Source organism: Vigna unguiculata, chromosome 4 (assembly GCF_037176805.1).
Source record: "Vigna unguiculata cultivar grain cowpea cultivar isolate G323 ecotype 2 chromosome 4, ASM3717680v1, whole genome shotgun sequence".
NCBI lineage: Eukaryota > Viridiplantae > Streptophyta > Magnoliopsida > Fabales > Fabaceae > Vigna > Vigna unguiculata.
Window position 1 is genome coordinate 12292510 of NC_140795.1, and position 21718 is coordinate 12314227.

The 21718-nt window shown below is 33.6% G+C and overlaps 1 protein-coding gene and 1 pseudogene across 2 annotated transcripts; both read left to right on the forward strand.

Annotated features, from left to right (window-relative positions):
- Positions 1–11594: 11594 nt before the first annotated feature.
- Positions 11595–17596, forward strand: LOC114181009 (DNA polymerase alpha-associated DNA helicase A-like; annotated as a pseudogene). Its single transcript, XR_014994254.1, has 9 exons — positions 11595–11851; positions 12883–13458; positions 13663–14488; positions 14624–14948; positions 15102–15357; positions 15442–15658; positions 15887–16251; positions 16347–16685; positions 17022–17596. The product of XR_014994254.1 is annotated as a DNA polymerase alpha-associated DNA helicase A-like (transcript).
- A 1971-nt stretch (positions 17597–19567) lies between these two features.
- Positions 19568–20671, forward strand: LOC146886803 (uncharacterized). Its single transcript, XM_085671876.1, has one exon. It carries the CDS (start codon positions 19568–19570, stop codon positions 20669–20671), a length of 1104 nt encoding a protein of 367 aa, XP_085528002.1.
- The last annotated feature ends 1047 nt before the right edge of the window (positions 20672–21718 follow it).

Genomic DNA, 21718 nt, shown 5'->3' on the forward strand with positions numbered 1-21718 from the left:
CCTTCTAAAGCTTTCCAGCAAAACGGCGTCGTTCGTGTTGCGTCATTCTTCCTATAAACTCATATTTTCCAAAAATACTTTAATAATAAGTATGATTACTTTCTTTTTATTTTCATTATTAATTTATTCTATTCATTTTAATTTCATTATGAATGATTGCTAGTTGTTATCTCATCCTATGTGTGTGAACTAATCATATATATATATATATATATATATATATATATATATATATATATATATATATATATATATATATATATAGTTTGACTATTATATAAAATACTAAAATTAGGGACATTTTTATTCACATTTTTGAGAAACATAGTTCAAATAACTTTTATATATTTATGTTTGTTTTACATTAAATATATCTTTGAAAATGTGACCTTTGAAAGATTAGATAAGGAAAAATGTAATCATAAATGGAGAAACATATATATTTTGGTAAGACTTTAAAAATATAATCAATTTTTAATATTAGGAAGAAAATAAACTTTGATATCCGAGTTATGATTTCAAAAGCTTAACTAGACCAACCGTTTTAACTGCAATGGAATTAATTTACTAACTAGTCTGGACTCTTTAAAGTACAATTTTTCCAAAATTGGTAAGTAGTCAAGAATCAGTCAAACTTTGGTGCATTCAACTCATTTGAACAGAAAATCATTGAATTTGTTTTTTTTTAATTTAATAAAACACGATAGATAATTGGTTGATTTTGGAATAAAGTGAATTGTTTCAGTGATTAAAATTCAAAAGAAATAGATTAGAATAAAATCATTTTTAAATTAAGTTTTTAGTACTTTTAACCTATTAAAATGAGATTTTAATGTGTTAAATGCATTGCTAGAGTTTTGAAAACAAAAATATATGCTGTTATTAATAAAGTAAATTAACTTTTTAATCAATTAAAACTACTAAAAATTCCATATTAGCCCATTTTAATGAACTAAAAGGGTTTTTAATATATTAGAAAAAAATAAATATTCTGTATTCACGAAAATTAAATAAAAACTAAAATTATGCAGTAATCAAAGATCTTTAACTTTAAATCAAAACCAATACATTAATTAAAACTGAAACAAAAGTGCAATGTGACGATGAAAATAGAAAAACAAAAAGGTTCAATGAACTAAAGTTATAACGGACTTCTTAAAGATTTTTTATAGTTGATTTTTTTTTTCTTTCTTCTGAAATTATTCAACTCAAACTTTATTTAGAATTGCATTTCTAGAACTAGAGCATTACACCGGAAGAGTCTTACCGACTTGAAATTTTTGATACATGTGAACCTTCTCTTCTTGATAATTTATTTTGGATAGTTTAATTTTAATCGTCAAATAAAGTTTCAAATTCTATATATTTTATCATAACAAATAATATTTAATTGTATTGAATAATTGATTTCATTTGTCTAACACAAATAATTTCAATTTCGTAGGAATTCTTCAAATTTATTTATGCTTTACTTCATAACCGCGTTTCTTGTGAGTTGAACTATTAAGCTTCTTTCAAAACTTCTTATAGATTTTTTATTGTCATTAGATCATATCCAACAAGTAACATAATGCACCTCGAAAGTGTTATAATTCATTATTGTGATGATCATGAGAATGTCAAGGAAAATAACATGTCGTAGATAAAAAATTTTTACTTAACTCTATGATCTTGTAAATGTTATATTTCATTATTATGATGATCATCAGAATGTCAAGGAAAATAACATGTCACGAACAAAAAAAATTTACTCAATTTTATGACATGCTCTCGAGATGGTTCTTGAAAAAAAATTCAGAAATATTGCAAAAGAAAATAGTGTTGAAAGAGAAATCCATGTATTATTATCACTTTTGGTATATTAAGGAGTATTCCAAAAGGCATAGGACAACAAAACGAAAAGAAATCAAAATTACTCTCTAGTTAGGGAAGAAGGGAATTTCAAATAACAGAAAGGAGAGATGTCATGCAATATTCCACACTCCTATAGCCCTTTCTTTCAAAACAAATACTCTCACTCACTTACTCAATCGTAATGGAATCTTTTTACTCCTACTACTTCTCCTAACAAACTTCTACATCGTTTCATCCTTCTCTAAATCTATTGCCATATGTTCCCTTGATGTTTCACCACTTGTATTCTTTATCATAACATTACCCTCTCCATCAAGAGTGACCTAGAAATTGATCTTGATATAAGAAACAAATTCCCAAGTGTAGTCACTAGTACCCTCCCATTGGATCGAAATTTGAGAAACCCACATGTCACAAATTTGAATTTTGAGGGTGTTGAGAATAGCTAGAGGCTGCAACTAAGGTCCTTTTATAATTGTAGTAAGCAATAGAGGAATGTATTGAGAATCTGGAGCACCCTTACACATTTTCAACAAGGAAACATGGAAGACAAGATGGATTTTAGCCTATGTAGGGAGTTCCAATCTATATGCAACATTACTAATGCGATCCAAAATTTTGAAAGGACCAAAATAAAGCATGGACAATTTTTGATTATGTTGCAGGCGCAAAGAATGTTGGCAGTATGGTTACTCGCAAAGAAAAAATCATCAACATTAAATGCAACTTGAAAGTGCTTTTTATCATCATTAAGTTTCAAGTGGGATTAAGCATGGGATAAATTATGCTTAAGTTGAGCTAGTAGACGATCCCTTTGCACTAACTAGGCATATGTGTAACATCCTGCCCGGATATTACGATTTTAAATAATAAAATAAAAATATAATAATAATACTTTATTACACCGATAAAACCAACTCAAATCCAATTTTTATAAACACAATACATTTTCAAAATCAGAGTCATTATAAAGTCAAGTTCTATAATTCCAATGATTACAAGAAATCCTTAAAACTCATAAAAATGATGAAACGTTGCCACAAAGTTTCCCAACTAGCCCGCGCTCGGGATCTACGCTCCACCAGAACCACCTGCAATATCATCTGCTCCCGTGTACCATGTACACGATCATCACCAAATGCAAGCAGCACCATTCAACATCTCCATTTGGTCTCGTCTGTCTCCATTTGGTCACGCTGCCATAACCTCCATTGACGCACCACTCGAGCTCGTCGGACAGTTCAACATCTCCAGCAGCACCTGTACCAACACCTCCACATCCTCCCGTGTGATATGCCATACACGATGCCAGAACCGCAACTTCGTGTTCACGCATCGAACCACCCCGCTGCACCAAGCTCAACACCTTCATGGTAACGCCACCATCGAAGCCATGGAAGCCACCGCGAGTTCGCCATGGAAGCCACCACGAGTTCGCACCTGCATCGTAGCAGTACTTCACCAACACAAATCTATCCTCCCTCTCACACTGCCATCACGCATACGAAGAGACGAAGCCATTCACGCATCTACACCGAGTTCTAATCGTCACAGATCTGCACCAGTTCGAACCAGACTGAACACCACCACGCTGTCGCCGTGAGCCTCATCGAAAGTACATTCTGTGTCATCGCAAACCCCTTACGGCAGCCCGCCGCCATGAGGAAACCCTAACCATGGAAGGACTCATGAGGAAACCCTAATTTTGGAAAGAGAAAGCGCTGCCACATGTCCGCTTCTCAATGGACAGTCCAAAAAGTCAAACTGGTCAACCAGTCAAATCTGAGCAAGGATTGGTCAACCGTGGTCAATTTGTCTATTTTATGTTATACTTGGCAAGTGGTTCCTCTGCAAGAACCCTAAATGGCCTAACAAGGAAAAGATAGTCTGGCAGCAATTCACCACCAACCAGACTAATTCTCTGGAAATTTCCCAAAATCACCAACTTTAAAAATGGAATATAACAATTCATACAAAATCATACCAAATTCACCATATCAATCAAAATTAAATTAATTGACGCATGAAATTACCCTATTTAGCATGTCAATCAAATTAAAATTAAAGTTAACGTGTAAAGCTCCCCTAACCTGGTCTCCTTTGCTTAGAACTTTGAAAATTCTCCCTTGATCACCAATGGCCCTCTTTGGTTCCTCTCAACACTCTCAATCCTCACAAACACTAAATTTTTGTTCTCCCTTCTGCAACCACAATAACAGCCCACCAAAACCCTAATTGGTTGTCTTATGATGGTTTTCCAGCCCTCTTTGACTGTTAGGGTTTTCCTCTACCCTTTCATATTCAATCCAAAACTAAGTTTGGCAAAAATATAGTTTAATTTGGGTTCTCCAAGACTTGAACCCACAACCATGCCAATACCAAATCAATGCTAAACCATCAAGCCAATTCATGTTTCTTGCTAATTCATATAATTCACATATTATATTATTTCACAACATAATTACACATATTATTAAAACAACAATAATTAATTAATACATAAATAGCATACATAAGACTTGAACCCAAGTCCTCTCACACAACTAAAGCACTCTCAACCACTTGAGCTAGTACTTTTCCACATTATTCAAATCAGAATTAAATACCATCAATGTTCTTCCTACCCGCATTTATTAATTAATTAATTAATCATTTATTTATTTAATTTTCACGGGTCTTACACCATCCCTTCTTTGCCTTCACATGTTTCGTTTTGTATTGGAGTAGATCTAAGCACCACCAGCAACCAGTGCCCTCCAGTTCCGTCCATATTTCATCCACACTCCAACATCAAATCCAGTTAAGTTTTTCTCAACCATTGGTTCATATTTTCTTTGATTTTTCGTGAATGATGAACCTGATTCATAAACTTGAATGTTGTTGTGTGCAATGTGTGCCATAGATCCATGTTTTAATCACTTTAATCCACAACCCATTTACTTTAAAGACCCATTTTATTTTTCCGTTAAATTTGCAAAGTGGATGTCGACATCCGCTTCAGAGATCTCTACTGCGGATGTCAACATCCATTTCACTCTTTTTTTTTGTTTTCTGCTCATTGCGGAAGTCGACATCCGCTTCAGATATTTTTGTTGCGGATGTCGACATCCATTTCGTTTTTTTACTTTTTATTTTTTACCATATCGGATGTCGACATTCGCTTTGCGAATTTCAATTGCGGATGTCGACATCCGTTTCCTTTTTTTTTACCATTGCAGATGTCGACATTCGTTTCATTTTTTTTACCATTGTGGATGTCCACATCCGCTTTGCAAATTTTAGTTGCGGATGTCAACATCTGTTTCCTTTTTTTGGTTTTTTGTCATTGTGGATGTCGACATTCGCTTCAGAGATCAAAATTGCGGATGTCGACATCTGTTTCGTATTTGTTTTTCTTTTTTTAGTTTAAATATTTTCCCCAATATATATATATATATATATATATATATATATATATATATATATATGCATGATGTACGTAATTTTGTTCTTCTCTTATCTTACAAACAAATTGATTTCTGTTGTAGGGGTTTAGGGTGTTTGTGCATTTCCTTGTTCCTAGTTGTCTGTTTGTGCATCATACCCTCTAAGGTGGTAGATTTGTTCAATACTAATTGTTACTTGGATTTTCTCAGAAACGCTATGTGATGTTGTCTTGCATGTGATTTATTGTAGCAATCTGTTCTTTAGTTAAAATCTAGAATCATAAAACCTAGAATTTAGTCTTATTTTAGTTGAATGCTACGGTTTGCTTCAAACGAAGTTGAATGCTACTCTTTAAAGTAAAAGTTACCCTTCAAAAAAAATTTAAATTGGAAGATGATTAGAATTTAGTCTTGTTTTATGATTTATGTTTGATTGTAGTGTTTGAAACTTTCAATTTGTTAGATATAGTTTGGACACAAGGTAATTTTTGTAGACATGGTTCACACGATGCACCCGAGAGTTCTGCATAGGGTGCTGCACGGAGGAGACTGACCGCTTCATCTCGTAGAAAGGGGTCAGCACGAGGTTGATGTTGTTGAGGATGATGTTGTTGAGCATGAGGCTTCTGATGTTGCTCAGGACGAGGAGCATGGGATTGGTAACGATGGTGCAGGATTTCCAGGTGGTCCCTCTGATACATCTTTATTGACTCGGTACTAGGATCATGTTGCACGTATCATATGAGAAGGTGATAATGTAGATTTTTACCATTATCTTGGCTATCTTTTGCTAAAAAAATCAACTCCTCCTGAGCTTTTAACCCACTTAATCCTCACTTTTACTTTGTTTTTGTGAATAAATACAATATAGGTTACATAGATCTAATTATACCACTAATCCTCATTTTTATGTCCAATTTAATGATAGGAAGCTTTTTGTCTTAAGCTAAAGAAGTGGTCAACCAGAGAAGAAAGAAGAAAAAAAAAGCCAAATTTGAAGATATGAACTTAGCATTTCAAGGCTAAGCAATAGAATTCAAGGTTGAGCCCCATTCCTCTCGCATTTTTCAGCGCTGAGCGCTAGAATTCAAGGCTGAGCGTCATTCTTCTCGCATTTTTGGGCGCTGAGCGCCAGATAGCCAACACTAAGCGCTAATTGGCTCACAATTTTTGACGTTGAGCGGTGCAGGGACAACGTTGAGCGGTGCGGGGACAACGCTGAGCGGCACCTGTGCTGATGTGGTAATTTTACCATATTTCTTCTAGTTTGCTCGAAAGGAATGCATCTTTGGTAGTTTGGGACGCAATTTTTCACTCTTGGAGAGCTTGAAGGTGCGCTAGGGCTTATGGGAACTATCCTTTGCTCCTCCTTGTATCTTCATCTTCTTCCATCTTCCATTTTGTAAGTTTGGGCTCTCCATGACAATAGAGAGCTAAACCAATTTTGTTGGTGGTATACGTAACCACTAAACTCTCGTGTATTTTGCAAATGCTTTGAATATATTATATGCCTATTCCATTAAATGCTAGTATTCTTGTTTCCTTGCTTAATGCTTTCTTAGTTTGATCACCCATTGCATGATACTTGGTTCATTCGGTATTGGAAAATATCTTTTGAAACCTAGAAATGAAACAAGATACTTAATGAAGGTTGTGTCTAGGAATGGAACTTGACCCATTGGTTGTCTTAAACCCTAGTTTATAAAGCGGGTTTGTTTGTTAAGAGTTCAAGGGATTAATTTTTAATAAGGAAACCTAGGCTCATTCTATTAAGGGATTAGAGTTTGAGTAGACTTGTGGGTTGACATTAGTATATTGATGGAAGGGGTGTGCTTTCTTTTACATGCATGGGAGTGAGGTTGGTGAAATCTAACCCCAACAATACCATTCCATATCAATTCTTGTCTTTTCCACCGTCTAAGCGTTTTAACCGCCAAAGTTCACCTTTTATTTTTTTATGCACAAATTTACTTTCTTGCATGAAACTCAAAATATGGATTCATTCTTTAGTTTAAATTAGTCACTAATTACGCCATTATTTAGTATACACGAGTGTCTTGGGAAATGATATCCCTGTCTTACCGGTTACTACTTGCTGGAGTCAATAACAGAGGGTCAAGTTAGTAAGAAGTTTTTATAAATGTTTTATTTTATTGTTGTTATGTATTCTTGCCTCATAGTTGTCACATTACACTCATCTTTTTCTTTGAGAGTGAGAAGTATATTTGCAGGTTTTACTTGACTTTTAGTCATATCAACAAGCAACGAGTGTTCATTGGACTTCAACCTACCCGCATAAGGGTGACCAACTAGAGTAGATGAGATGTCGTGATTATGGAAACCACATTTTACGTTCAACATCCATCCCTCCCCTTGAGAGATGGGTTTGCCTCTCAATCTAAAGGGACACTCACATTTTCTTGTCCCAGATAAACTCGGTTCTGCATCACATTTGTATTTTATATATTTTCCACCTCTTTCACAACCTAATAATACATGGGTCTTTCTTCCTGGTTGTCCATTATATTTATCTGATCTTAGAATAATAACAACAAATCCAAGATTAAAAGCAACCTCTCTAACCCACTTAATTAAATCTTCACATGTTGGAAAGATATCATCAATTGTAAAGTGAGAGGTATAATCTTGTTCGTATATATCAGGAACGAAAGCAGAAAAGTCTGACATCAGACTAGAATTTACTTGAGAATCCAAGAAACTCAAATAACTAAAATGATGATCATCCATAATTATAATAATGACCTATAATAAAAGAAAATATTATTTAGGAGAGATATAAAACTTAAATGGGTGAGATATAAACACGAGCATATATACGTACGTAGTAGATCTTAAAAGAAACAACATAACACAAAGTTTAGTGGCATGTATATTATCCCACTTTGCTTCACCATTTTTGGTGACATATCATTCTAGTTGACTGCAACATGCTTAAACTCATTAAATCTCTTTAACCAATCACTTTACTCATTTCAACTACTTACTTACTTGCCAAACCCATTTTGTTCCAACACCATGAAACCCAAATAATTATTTTCAAAAGGGTCTTAATACTACAGCCATGTTATTCAGAATAAGGTTAAAAAATCGTGTCTGGTGGTTGAGGTGCAAGATTGGATTAGAAAGAGTGTGAGGAGGTAGATGTGGAAAATGAAGAAAATGGTAGTTTTGGGAGGGAGGTCCTACAAAATTAAGATTAAGGATGTGAGTGTATGAAGCGGATGTCCCGTCATACCAAAAAAAAAAGATACGAAACGGATGTCGACATCTGCAACGCAACTGTCTGAAGCGGATGTTGACATTCATAATACATAAAAAAAAATATGAAACTGATGTCGACATCCTCAATGCAATTGTCTGAAGCGGATGTCGACACCCATAATACCAAAAAACAAAAAAAAAATACGAAACGGATGTCGACATCTGCAACGCAACTGTCTGAAGCAGATGTCGACATCCGTAATACAAAAAAGAAAATATAATTGCGAAATGGATGTCGATATCTGCAACTCAAATGTCTGAAGTGGATGTCGACATCTGTAACACCAGGGACCACTTGGACCACTGGTGGGAGCTTGAATCAGAGAGACACTAGGACCACTAAAGCTTGAATCAAAGAGACACTGACTAGAGGGAGTGAAGAAAAATATTGGGAGGAAACAAAGAGAGTGAAGAAAACGGAACGTGGGAGGAAAGTTGGGGGTGCAGGCTGAAGCAGAGATAAAAAGAAGAGGACTGGTAGCGTAGTAAATTTTCGTTTCATTATTTTCAACCACCAAAGGAAGGTAAAATTTATGAGGGAGAAAAACGTAATTATTGGGGGTACATGAGAAAGGTTGGGGGTGTAGGGAGAAGCCCCCTAAATTAACTTCACACTCGGTCCAATTTGTTTGACAAAAATATTCTTGCCAGAAACAATACACTCCAGAAGCTGAAGAAGAAATTGTCCAAACTTTGTTATAATTGAATTAATACACTCCAAAAATAATCTAAAAGGAATACATATGTCATTATCGTTAAAGTGTATAAACAACATATTTTATTGTTATTAACTTATATCAATAAAGTAATTACACAAAAAGTCAATAATATTTTTTTATTTAAAAAAATTATTTTATTTGGATTTATCAATTTTTTTTATGAATCAAAAAGCTCAATTCCCAATATAAGGCTCAATTATTTTCTACTCTTATTTTTAAGGGTTGCTCCTAATCAGTTGGGCCTAAAGGCTGGCCCAAAGGGTGCCAAGGCCCATAAAGCAGTCAAGGTCCCTCATTCTGCACTCACTTGCCAAAATCGGTGCTCTCATTCTTCCCTTTTCTCTCCATAGAAGCTCTTGCTAGGGTTTGGGTCTTACCCTTCTTCACGTTAGCTCAACTCCATTCTTCAGTCCATGTAAGTTGATTCTCCACCGTACCTTTTTCATTCCCAGCTCTGTCATCATGATTCTAACTGGGGTTCACCATGGTAACCCATTTTGAATCTATTCCACTGTTTTACAGCTTGTGAATCTGCCTCGTGGTCGGTAGTACTCACTTGCTTGGGTGTCTGAATATTCTGCTAGCTTTTTCCAGGTAAGGGAAGCTAGGATTTATGTTTTTAAAGTTATTTTGCCGATTTTTGGTCTGTTTGTATGGTTGTGATGCTTGAATGAGATTGTTGGTCGAATAAAAATATATGGTGTGCGAGTATGTTTGATTGATGTGACACTACTCTTTTTTTTTTTGCATTGCACTACTCTTGATTGAATCATATTTAATTTGAATATAAATACAAAATTTTAGAGCTTTACACAAGCTGCAATTTTATTTCTAAAATCCCAAAATCGTTTGCATAATGTGTTGTTAAGTTGGATTGCTATATTAAAGCATGAAATGAGTGAATATGCATGAGTAAAATGGCGTATGGGTTGTGAATGATGAGTTTGGCATGATCTTGGCGTGTAATGAGTATGGGATGGTTGGTTATAAAATTGACATGGAATTGGTATGAACAATAATGTTATATCGATTGATGGAACATGATGTTAGTGTGGTCAGGACGTAATTCCACGATAGTTTCTTGGTGGTGCCTCATTGGTCAAGGCATAATTCCATGGAACTCTAGGTGAGATCTCCTGATGGTGCCTCATTGGTCAGAACGTAATTCCATGTTGGTTGCATGGTGGTGCCTCATTGGTCAGGACGTATTTCCATGACCCTGTTAGTGGGAGTTTCGTGGTGGTGCCTCATTATATAATTTAGTAAGGATTCAAGGTAAGGATTGCATCATGACACTCTAAAGAGTCAGTTAGTCTCACGTAGAGCGTACTGGCTCAAGTGGTGAGAGTAGCAGGAGGCCTAAGACACTTTAAGGCTAACCTTATGTGTGGTAGGATGAGACTCTTTGACAATTAGCTCGATAGAGCAGTAGAGGCCACCACAAGTGCAAACATCCGGTGAATCCGACTAATTATATGTATCCGGATAAGTTGTGTCTTGAGTCTTAGTGTATTGTTTGCGAGTCATCACATGATTGGTCAATGTATGTATCTTTAACTATGAAAATGTATGAATTGTATGATAAAACGTTTTTCTACGCTAGCTTACCCTTTCTGCTTGTTTGTACGTTCTGTGTATGGTTTTCTCTTTTTGCGATGATCATCAATTGATTGATGTGAGCAGATGCAAGAACTCCTCGTGGTCAACAGGATATTGGAGATTCCGTTGCCTAGTTCATTTTGGATCAGATCCTACTTGTCTGAATTCTCTTTAGGGTTGTAGCCCATGTATTTGTCTGCTTCTTGGACAATTATTTTAAATATTGTTGACCCTTGAATTCTATTTTGTATTGACATCGTGGTGTGCCTCAGTATCTCATTTTTTTATACCTTGTATATTTGTAAGTTGTGATGTTATACTCCTTGACTCAACTTTCATTTAATTATTTTATTAATTAAATGGGACCTTACACCAAAGTAAAATTAATCACTATATAATTTAATAATTAGACTAAAAATACAAATTAGTTTAATTACCCGGAATTGACATATTTAATACATATCCCTTTCCACTAGTTCTTAGAAGAAGAATACGTTAAATTTTAAGTCAGTTATCAAAATAACTCCTAATACCTACATACTTTTCTAGCAATTAAATTTTCCTGTCATCTTTGTACATAAAAAACACTGATTTGATTTGATTTACCAATGTGGATATTTCCTTCTTTTATCCTTCTTTTATAAAATTTTGGATGCTCGATATATTTTTTTTCTAACCTTTTTCACCAAAAAATATGACATCTCTATATAAATTAGGCAATTGTCTTGCCTCGTGTGTTTTGCCTCGTGTATTAGAGAGTAAAATTCTGGAACCTCTCTGTTCTCTCTGCAAGGGCAATTGTTCCTTCCTATTCGTTTCCCCTCATTGATCAATGAGTTTCTGTATCAGTGAGTGATAATCTGATTGATTTTTTTTAGAAACCAAGTGATGGAAACGAGTGAGGGTTTTTCGAGATTGATACTATCTTGGTCTCTTGAGGATGTAGTCAACAATGATCTTTACATAGACAAGGTCAGGTTACTGATGTCCTAGCTTTATTAAGTGGTCATTTGTTCCTCTATGACGTTTTTTTTTCCTGAGCTCACCATAGTTAGTTTTAGGTTAAATTACGCTGTAAATTCTCACTTTAAAACTTTGAGTGTTTTTGTTACTACTGTCTAGTTAGGCTAGTAGGCTTTACGCAACAAACTTGCTGCCTGTCGTATGCGTTGGGTTTTGTTTGGTATTTACAAAGTTCCTTAGTGTTGGTGTAATAATTCAATTTTCCTCTTTACATTGTTTCTTAGTGTAGGATTGAATCAATTTGTTTGACAACATAGGTGGACTGTCTGATTCTGGATCATTTGATTTGAGCCCAATATATAGTGATTTCTAGAGGGGAATATGTGTCACATATCCATATCCTGTACTCTAACATTTGGCAGGACTTATTGATGAAGTATCTTATATATGAAGCACTAATTCTTTTATGATGATGATAGGTTATAGTTTTTCTTACAATGTCTGAGAAATGTGTTTTTACTTGCATGCACGCAATTGCAATTAGATATACATTATGTTTTTAGAATTTTTATACACTTTAGATATGTAAGTGTCACATATAGTAACCTGGCAATTTAAAAATAAACATATCGTATCACCCTATCGGATAGTATTTGATACAGTTATTGTATCCATGCATCATAAATTTATAAGTAGGTGTGATCACCCTGATCACGCATACAAGGGCTACCTGGGGTTTCTTTAGTACATAACAGGCTTGAGGATTCTTCATTGAGTATGTTCTTTGATGTGAAAAAATATTGTTTTTCCTTCTTTTTTATATATTGATTTTTGTACGGATTAATGAGTTATGTCATGTGTAAACGAAAATAATTCTTACAGGCTGCATGCAGTTATTGGTTAGGACTGAGGATTTATATCTTTCTAATATGTTGATAAATATCTGATTGTGTAGTCAACATTCATTGCATACTAGAAGCTCCTTACCTTTTTTGCATATAATTAGATTCTAAAGCTGTTATGTCTGTACGTTTTAATAGGTGAGGCAAATTCCAAAGACATTCTTGTCCGTAGCTCACTATTTGAAATCATTTACTTTTCCTCTTATTGAGGAAACTCGTACAGATTTATGCTCAAGCATGAAGATGTTGTCAGAGGCTCCGGTGTATGAAATAACCGACATTGCTTTTTCTGAAAATTATAAACCACCTCAGGATTTGTTATACCAGATAGAAATGAAAACAGTGGTAGATAGTGATAGAAAAGGAGATATATGTGAGCCTGAGATTGGACAACTTTTTACTTTGACTAATACAAGGCCAGAATGCATAGATGATTTGAACAAGCATGGAAATTCCTATCTTATTGGTTTAATTGGGAAGGTTAGAAAGAAAAAAGACGAGGAAGATGTTTATGAGGTTCAAATACTAGCTTCAAATCCCATTAAATTGGAAATGTACTGGCAGGAGGATGGCAGATATCTATATGGCATATATGGTTTTGCTGCCTATCTTATCAATATAACAACAAATAGGCGTATATGGAATGCACTGAACTCGGATCCAGAAGGTCCAGATATCCATGTAATCAAACAACTGCTCCAACCTGATCCTGCTGTAAGAGCAATGGTTTATTCTCTGCCTTTTACCATAGATATATATGCCTTGCAATGTCTAGTTCATGGTATAACTGTACAACTGGTTAGCAGATGAAGCTAGATCTTTTGTATATACCCTCTAATTTTGTTCCATTACCTTGTCAAGATAACCTTATTGATTGGATAGATGATTAAGTACTTCAAATGTTGCATCTTCTGACAGGTTGGGGGAAATTGTGCTCAATGTTTCTCTAGTGAAAGGTGCACTATTGATGTGTCAAATATTGGTGCTGTTATTCGATCATTCGATTTGAACAAAGCTCAAGAAGAGGGAGTTTTAAGTTGTTTAGCTGCAAGGGAGTGCTCTCACAAAATTATTGTGAAATTGATTTGGGGCCCACAGGGACAGGGAAAACAAAAACAAAAACAGTTGGCTCATTACTATTTGCCCTCCTCAAGCGGAAATGCAGAACACTTACTGGTGCCCCAACTAATGTGGCTGTGCTGGAAGTGACTTCCAGGTTTCTTAGGCTAGTGATGGACTCCATTGATTATCACACTTATGGTCTTGGCGACATAGTGTTATTTGGCAACAGAAAGCGGATGAGTATTGACGATCGAGATGATCTTCTTGATATATTTCTTGATTACCGTGTAAATATTCTTGCCAGGTGCTTTGCACCCTTGTCTGGTTGGAAACATCATTTAGAACTGGTAGTTGCTGTACTTGGCAGGCTAAGTTGGGTATAACCAGGAAAGAATGCCTTAAAATACTGAAATCTCTTGTAAATATCTTCGTTCTTCCTGATTTTACTGATGAATATTCAATCAAAAGCTTTTGTCTCAGAAGATCTCGCATGCTTTTTTGTACTGCTGCGAGCTCTGCTAGATTGCATGCAGTAGAACACTGTAGACTAGAAATGTTAGTTATTGATGAAGCTGCTCAACTCAAAGAATGTGAGTCAAATATACCTTTACAACTTCCTGGTCTTCGTCATGTTGTGCTTATTGGAGACGAGAAACAGTTGCCTGCCCTAGTCAAAAGTGAGGTGTGTTCCAGTCTTGTTATTTCCTGTTTTCCTGACTGTGCAAGCATGTTCGTTATTATGTCTCACTTTTTTAGCTCTATTATGAAATTCATGGAAAAAATATTTCAACATATAGAAATTTTTATGAATATACAGATTTCCAGCAAGGCAGGGTTCGGAAGAAGTTTGTTTGAAAGACTGGTCCTCTTGGGTCATGAAAAACAGCTTCTCAATATTCAGTATAGAATGCATCCATCCATTAGCTTGTTTCCAAATATGGAATTCTATGACAAACAGATTTTGGATTCTCCAAGGGTCAAAGAAAGAAGCTATGAGAAGCATTTTCTATGTGGTGATATGTTTAAGTTCTACTCTTTCATAAATGTTACTTATGGACAAGATGAATTAGATGAAGGGAATAGCCGGAAAAATAGGGTGGAAGTAGCTGTGGTATCTGAGATTGTTTTTGAGCTCTACAAAGGTAATTTTATTATGTGATCTATAATATGACTACGGGTAAAAGTAACCAACTGAACTCTAAATGTTTGTGATAAGTTCTTCATCATGTAATTTATGAATGGTAACTTTTGTTGTAATGTTTGGATTTTAATTATCATCTATTGACTCTTTACAGATTCTAGAACACGGACTGTTAGTGTTGGTGTTATATCTCCATATAAAGCTCAGGTTATTGCCATACAAGATGCTATTGGAAAAAGGATTGGAAGTGATGTTGATCATAACTTTTCCGTGAAGGTTTGCACTGCTGATGATGTCCAAGGTGGTGAAGAGGATGTGATAATAATATCCACTGTAAGATATAATAACATGGGATTTGTGGGTTTTATTTCTAATCTTCCAAGAACTAATGTTGCCTTAACAAGAGCAAGGTATGATATGTTCCCATTTATTATACACGCTATTTGTTCTACATTTTGTTGTAATCATGAATGTCCTGTTCCTTATCTATACAGGTATTGTCTTTGGATAGTAGGTAATGGGGAAACTTTGATGAATAGTGGCTCTATTTGGGAGAGAATAGTCCTTGGTGCTAGGTCTCGAGGGTGTTATCATAATGCTGACGAAGATGATAGGTTATCTCATGCTATTACAACTTCCATTATTGATCTTGGTCAAGTTGGTGATCTACTGCATTTGAGTTCTCCACTCTTCAGGAAAGCAAGGTGGAAGGTAACGGACCTTAGAATCGTTCTCGAGACTCTACTTTTAATACTGAAAAAGACATTAGAATTCAAGTTAACCCCTTAAAGCATACATAACAAGAGACAGAGAACATTTCCAACTAAAACAAAAAGTTTCTCACATCATAAATGCATACCAGATCGGTTATTGTCCTAGTCTTCTGACAATTCTTAAACTGCTTTACCTTTTTCATGAACTCCCGTGACTTTATTATAGGTTTGTTTCAATCAAAGTTTTCTAATCTCTATGGCAAGAATTAAGAGCACTGAGATTTGCCAGAAAATATGTTCCCTGCTGAGGCAATTTTCAAGTGGTTGGCGTCAGCCTAAACGGGAAATAAATCTTGGAGTTGTGGATGATATTTCTTCCCAACTATTGGAGCTGTACAAGGTCAATGAGTCACTTTATCTTGTTTGGACCGTCGATGTTATAAAGGAGAACTCAAATTATGTTCAAATTTTGAAGATTTGGGATGTTTTTCCATTGTCTGAGGTAACCAATTTGGCAAGGAATATTGACATTTCATACAGGAGTTATTCCGTTGATATTCTTAGATGCTGCAAAACCAGATGTTATGATGGGTATAACTCCTATACTAACTCTGTTTAGCTTCACATGGTCAAAAATAGTGGAAAATTTATTTCAAATAGAATCATTAACATATTAGTTACTGCAGGAAATTTGACATTCCAGGGACATGGCTTGCTAGTTCGAATCATCTGACAAATAATAGTCTTCCAGATCCTATGCAAGTTCTATGCAACCAATTTTCTTCACTTGGACCGAGGAAAAACTAGAATCAACAGTATATTACTCTCACCTCCCGTGAATTTTATTTGTTACCTACCCCTCACCTTTGTTTTGAAAAAAATATATAAAAAAAATCAAAAAGAGGTTTGTTATTCGATGGCCATTTTTTTAAGGTGTTTAAACGCAGAAGAGGTTAGTGTGGTGCAAGTAAAATACAGAAGGGGTCAGAGTAATATACTCAATTTCAACCAGTTAGAAGTTATAGGTAAGTTTTTCTTCTTTTGCCTTATTGGGACTTCATTGTCAGGCCATGCCTTATTTTAGATTGTGGTAGTTCTTCTAAATTCTAAAGTAATCCTTTCCTTTGGTTAGTCCAAATAAGATATTGATCTTGGTTTCTCACTTTGTATGTCCATCTTTAAACTTATTTAAGAAATAAGTATCATCAGGGTCTCTCTACACTTTTGAAAGTAAGGACAATTTTGTTTCTGATCTTTCCAATGTGGTTTCTTCATGAGATTTCATATTGTTTATTTAATTTATTTTATTGATGAGGCAGAGATGATGATTCTTTCTTTTCTTTTTTTTTCTTGTTTTTCAGAAATATTAGATTTTGGAATCTTTGGTTGGAGAGCAATATTGAATTTTTTGGGAAAGTATCGGCTTCAACAGCGAGGTCAATAGCAATTGTGTATATATACATATAGAAGAGTATATTCTCTGTGCATACAGTCATAGGTTATATAAAAAATAATCCTTCTTTTGGGTTTGCTTTGGCTATATTTCTGACATGATAAGGACGAAGTATGGTTTGTGACTCAAAGACAAGTTATATTCTTCTACAGGAATTGAACTCTGGTGGAGTAAGCTTTCACTTTAGAGAGAAAGTAAAAAAATCTCAATAATCATCGATGAAAAAGATCAACAGTTCATATTACTCGAACATGTCCAACAAGCCATACATTTGTCAAAATCTTGTCTTAATTTTGTCATTAATGATCGAAATGTCTCACATCTCCTTTGTGTTGCAAACAAAAGAGTAAATTCCTTTCCGAAACATGAATATTTGAGTAGTCTGATTGTATGTGTAAATCAGGCATGAGAAGGGTGTAAGAGATGTCCTTTCTGTTACATTACACGCTGAATATTTCTGATGTATAGTTTCTTTGTGATTTGTGTTTTTTTTTCTTGATTTTTCTGTTTTTAGTTAACTTGCACTTATAAAATCAAGATGAACCAACAAAAGTGAATGTAAGAAAGTTTTAGATGGTTAATCAGATTTAGGCGATTATGCTATGTATTTTTAGTCAGTAGGGTGGTTGTTAGTTGTGAGAGGATTTAAGATGTCTATCTGTGCCAATGCTCTTCCAACTTTCAGATTGTAAAGTTCAGTAATTTGTATTTGTATAAAAATAAAGCATTTGATTTGATGGAAAAATAAATAAAAATTAATCGGTCGAATATGTTATTCAGTTTTGGGCTATTTCTTCCTCCACAACTATGATTTCTTCATGCATCTTCGTATGGGTGGTAGAAAAGTGTAAAATGTCATATTTTAAAATTCAAATCACACAATTAAAAAAATATGTTTTAAATTATCCTATCCGAAATATATTTTCACATTTTATAACTTAAATTTCAAATTATATAATTTAGAATATTTTTTTAGACTCAAATTTATTTTGAATTATGTATTTTAAAAATGCGTTTTATATTGTTTAATCTATAATATATTTTTGAAGTATACAATCTATAAACATATTCAAAACTTTAAATCGTATGTTCTGAAATATATTTTTAAGGTGAAATAAATTTTTGAATTTTAAATTGTACAATTCAAAACAAATTTATGAATTCCACAATTGAAAATGTTTTCGACTAATGGATGATTTGAATTTTTTTCATACTCATAAAAATTACTGAAAGGAAGTATTGAATGCTAAAAAATTTTGCTTGAGTTTGGTTGTGCTTTATAACTAAATTTACATTTGTGCATAATAGAGTTGAATATGAAAAAAATGGCTAAACCTAATTCTAAGCTAAACTTATGATGAGATGGAAATCTTAAATAAATGAAATGGATCTTTCAAATTTTGGATATATATATATATATATATATATATATATATATGTATATATATATATATATATATATATGTATATATTTACATAATAAGAAACTATAGTCCACTATTTTTATATTTTTGTTTATTTATATTTATATACAAATTCTTTATTTATGCCACGTCAATTATCTATAACTATATATAAAGGGGATTCCCTCTTTTGTGTCCACATTTCATAATTCCAACTTTACCCTTTATAATTTAATTATTTATTAAATTTTTAAAAATTAATGGTTATTTGTATAAGTTTTTATAAAATTATTTACTTATCTCCTTTTTCTTTTTTTCTCCTACTATTCATCAACAGTTATTTTTCTCTTATTTTCTCCGTACATTTTATTTTATTTTTTATAAATATACTTTTATTTTATTTATTAACTTAATAACATTACAACATCATCAATTATTAATATAATTCAAAAAAATGTGTACACACAGGTGCGATAGCGCCTGTGTTTACACTAGTAATTATAATAGTAAACTTATTATCCAATTGACATCTTTATATTTTTAAATATTTTAGTCATGTGTTTTATATTTAACTACTAAGTTGGGTGGAGTTAGATTACAACTTCTTATAGTTTTTTAGTCTTGTTCATCTTTAGGCTAAGTGAATTATAATAGTAGACTTCTTCATTTGTTGATCAACAATATTTTTGTGTGTGTACATATTTTAGTCATTTACATATATTTTGTAGGTAGCTACTAGTATTGAGAATATTACTTAATATCTTTTTTTATTTAAATTAGTTTTGGAAAATATTTCAGTTTTAGAGACATGTGTCAGTTTTAGAAATTTGTTATTATTTTAGATTAGGAGTGAGATATTCTAAATATTTTATACTTGATATTTGTTATATTTTGCTCTATATATAGAGTATATCAATAAAATAAAAAAACATGTTCCTCCGTATAACATATCACATATATCTCTCATATATCTTTTATATCTCTCATATTATCAAAAGCCCTAAAAATCCTAACAACTGGTATCAGAGTCATTGTTCTTACTACCGATAGAATGGAAGGAAATATGTCACACGTCGCTATTCCACTCTTTGGTGGTGAAAGCTATGATCTATGGGCGGTAAGGATGCAAACATATCTAGAGGGGCTAGATCTATGGGAAGTTGTGGAGGAAGATGATGTTCCCTTGTCTGAAAATCCCACCGCGGCTCAAATTAAAGCACATAAAGAAAAGAAAACGAGAAAGGCAAAGGCAAAATCATGCTTGTTCGCAGGTGTTTCACAAATGATTATGACCAGGATCATGACTCTAAAGTCTCCCAAAGAAATCTGGGAATACTTGAAAGCAGAATATGAAGGGAACGAGAAGATTCGAGGCATGAAAGTTTTGAACTTGATAAAGGAGTTCGAGATGCAAAGAATGAAAGAGTCAGAGACGATTAAAGAATACTCAAACAAATTATTGGGTATTGCCAACAAGATAAAATTGTTGGGAAAGGAGTTTCCAGATTCTAGACTTGTTGAGAAAATTCTGGTGACGGTGCTGGAAAGATATGAGGCATCTATTGCTTCCTTAGAAAATACAAAAGATTTGTCTACAATCTCCTTTACAGAGGTGATACATGCCTTGCAAGCACAAGAACAACGAAGATTGATGAGAGAAGATCATGAGGCGGTTGAAGGTAATTTAAATTACACGGAAGATAATGCTCTCATAGTCAAGAAAAATAGAAGGAGCAAATACAATAACACACAGGTTTTTCCATCTTGTCCCCATTGCAAGAGAAAAGGTCATCAACCTAACTGGTGTTGGTGGAGGCCAGATGTCAAATGTCACAAATGTGGTCAATTGGGACATGTGGAAAAGGTATGCAAATCTAAAGATTCTCAAGAAGATGTTCAGATTGTGGAGAATAAATCAGATGAGGATAAATCAGAGGAAGATCTACTTTTTACAACATCATGTGTCACAACCAACGAATCTTCAAAAGATTGGATTATAGATAGTGGTTGCACAAACCATATGACTCATGATAGAGAAATTTTCAAGGAGCTGAAGAAATCAAATATTTCCAAGGTAAGAATTGGGAATGGAGAACAACTTGCTGTGAAAGGACAGGAACAGTTTCAATTAAAACTCATTCAGGTATCAAATTAATTTTTGATGTCTTATATGTTCCTGAAATTACCCAGAATTTGTTAAGTGTTGCTCAATTGTTAGAGAAAGGTTATAAGGTCTCCTTTGAAAATAAAGTATGTGTGATAAAAAATGCTAACAACATAGAGGTATTCAAAGTCCACATGAAAGACAAAAGATTTGTGCTGGATTTTATTAAGGAGGAATTTGATACAAAGAAAGTGAACATGAAAGAAGGATCAAAATTAGAAAATAAATATCTTTGGAAGAAAGTAGATGTCCAAGTGAAGAAAGGAGATGGAGGTTCACATTTTAATATTCACAAAAGGTCCAATGCCACTCCAATGAAATCCACATCGGACAAAGAAAAAGAAGATGATCTTGATATAAGAAGAAATATGAAGGATGATGCCAAATTGAAGAAAGATGTAATGCCATGGAAGAAGGAGAAAAACAAATATTGCAAGCACAAAAAGAGGAGAAAATCAAGCATCAAAAGATGGAGAATCAAATCCGAAGATATAAAATAAACAGATATTAAGCAAGGAGGAATATTGAGAATATTACTTAATATCTTTTTTATTTAAATTAGTTTTGGAAAATATTTCAGTTTTAGAGATATGTGTCAGTTTTAGAAATTTGTTATTATTTTAGATTAGGAGTGAGATATTCTAAATATTTTATACTTGATATTTGTTATATTTTGCTCTATATATAGAGTATATCAATAAAATACAAAAACATGTTCCTCCGTATAACATATCACATATATCTCTCATATATCTTTTATATCTCTCATATTATCAAAAGCCCTAAATATCCCAACAACTAGATCAGCAGAGATTAACTTACAAATTTTTAATTTTTACTATTTCCTCTTTTTTTCTTTTTTTTTCTATCTTTGCATTGAGTGAGTGAAATTAGGATTATAACTTGTAGTTTATACTCAACTTATTTCTACTATTTTCATTCTCTCTATATTTTTCTATTTGTTTCGCTTGAGAACCTATTGTATCCTTACAATTTAAAAACTCTCCATTGACTATATTGTGCCATATTTGTTTTTTT

What these genes read in the sequence shown, in the direction of transcription:
- LOC146886803 (XM_085671876.1), top strand. Translation starts at nt 19,568, where the DNA reads ATGGAAGGAAATATGTCACACGTCGCTATTCCACTCTTTGGTGGTGAA.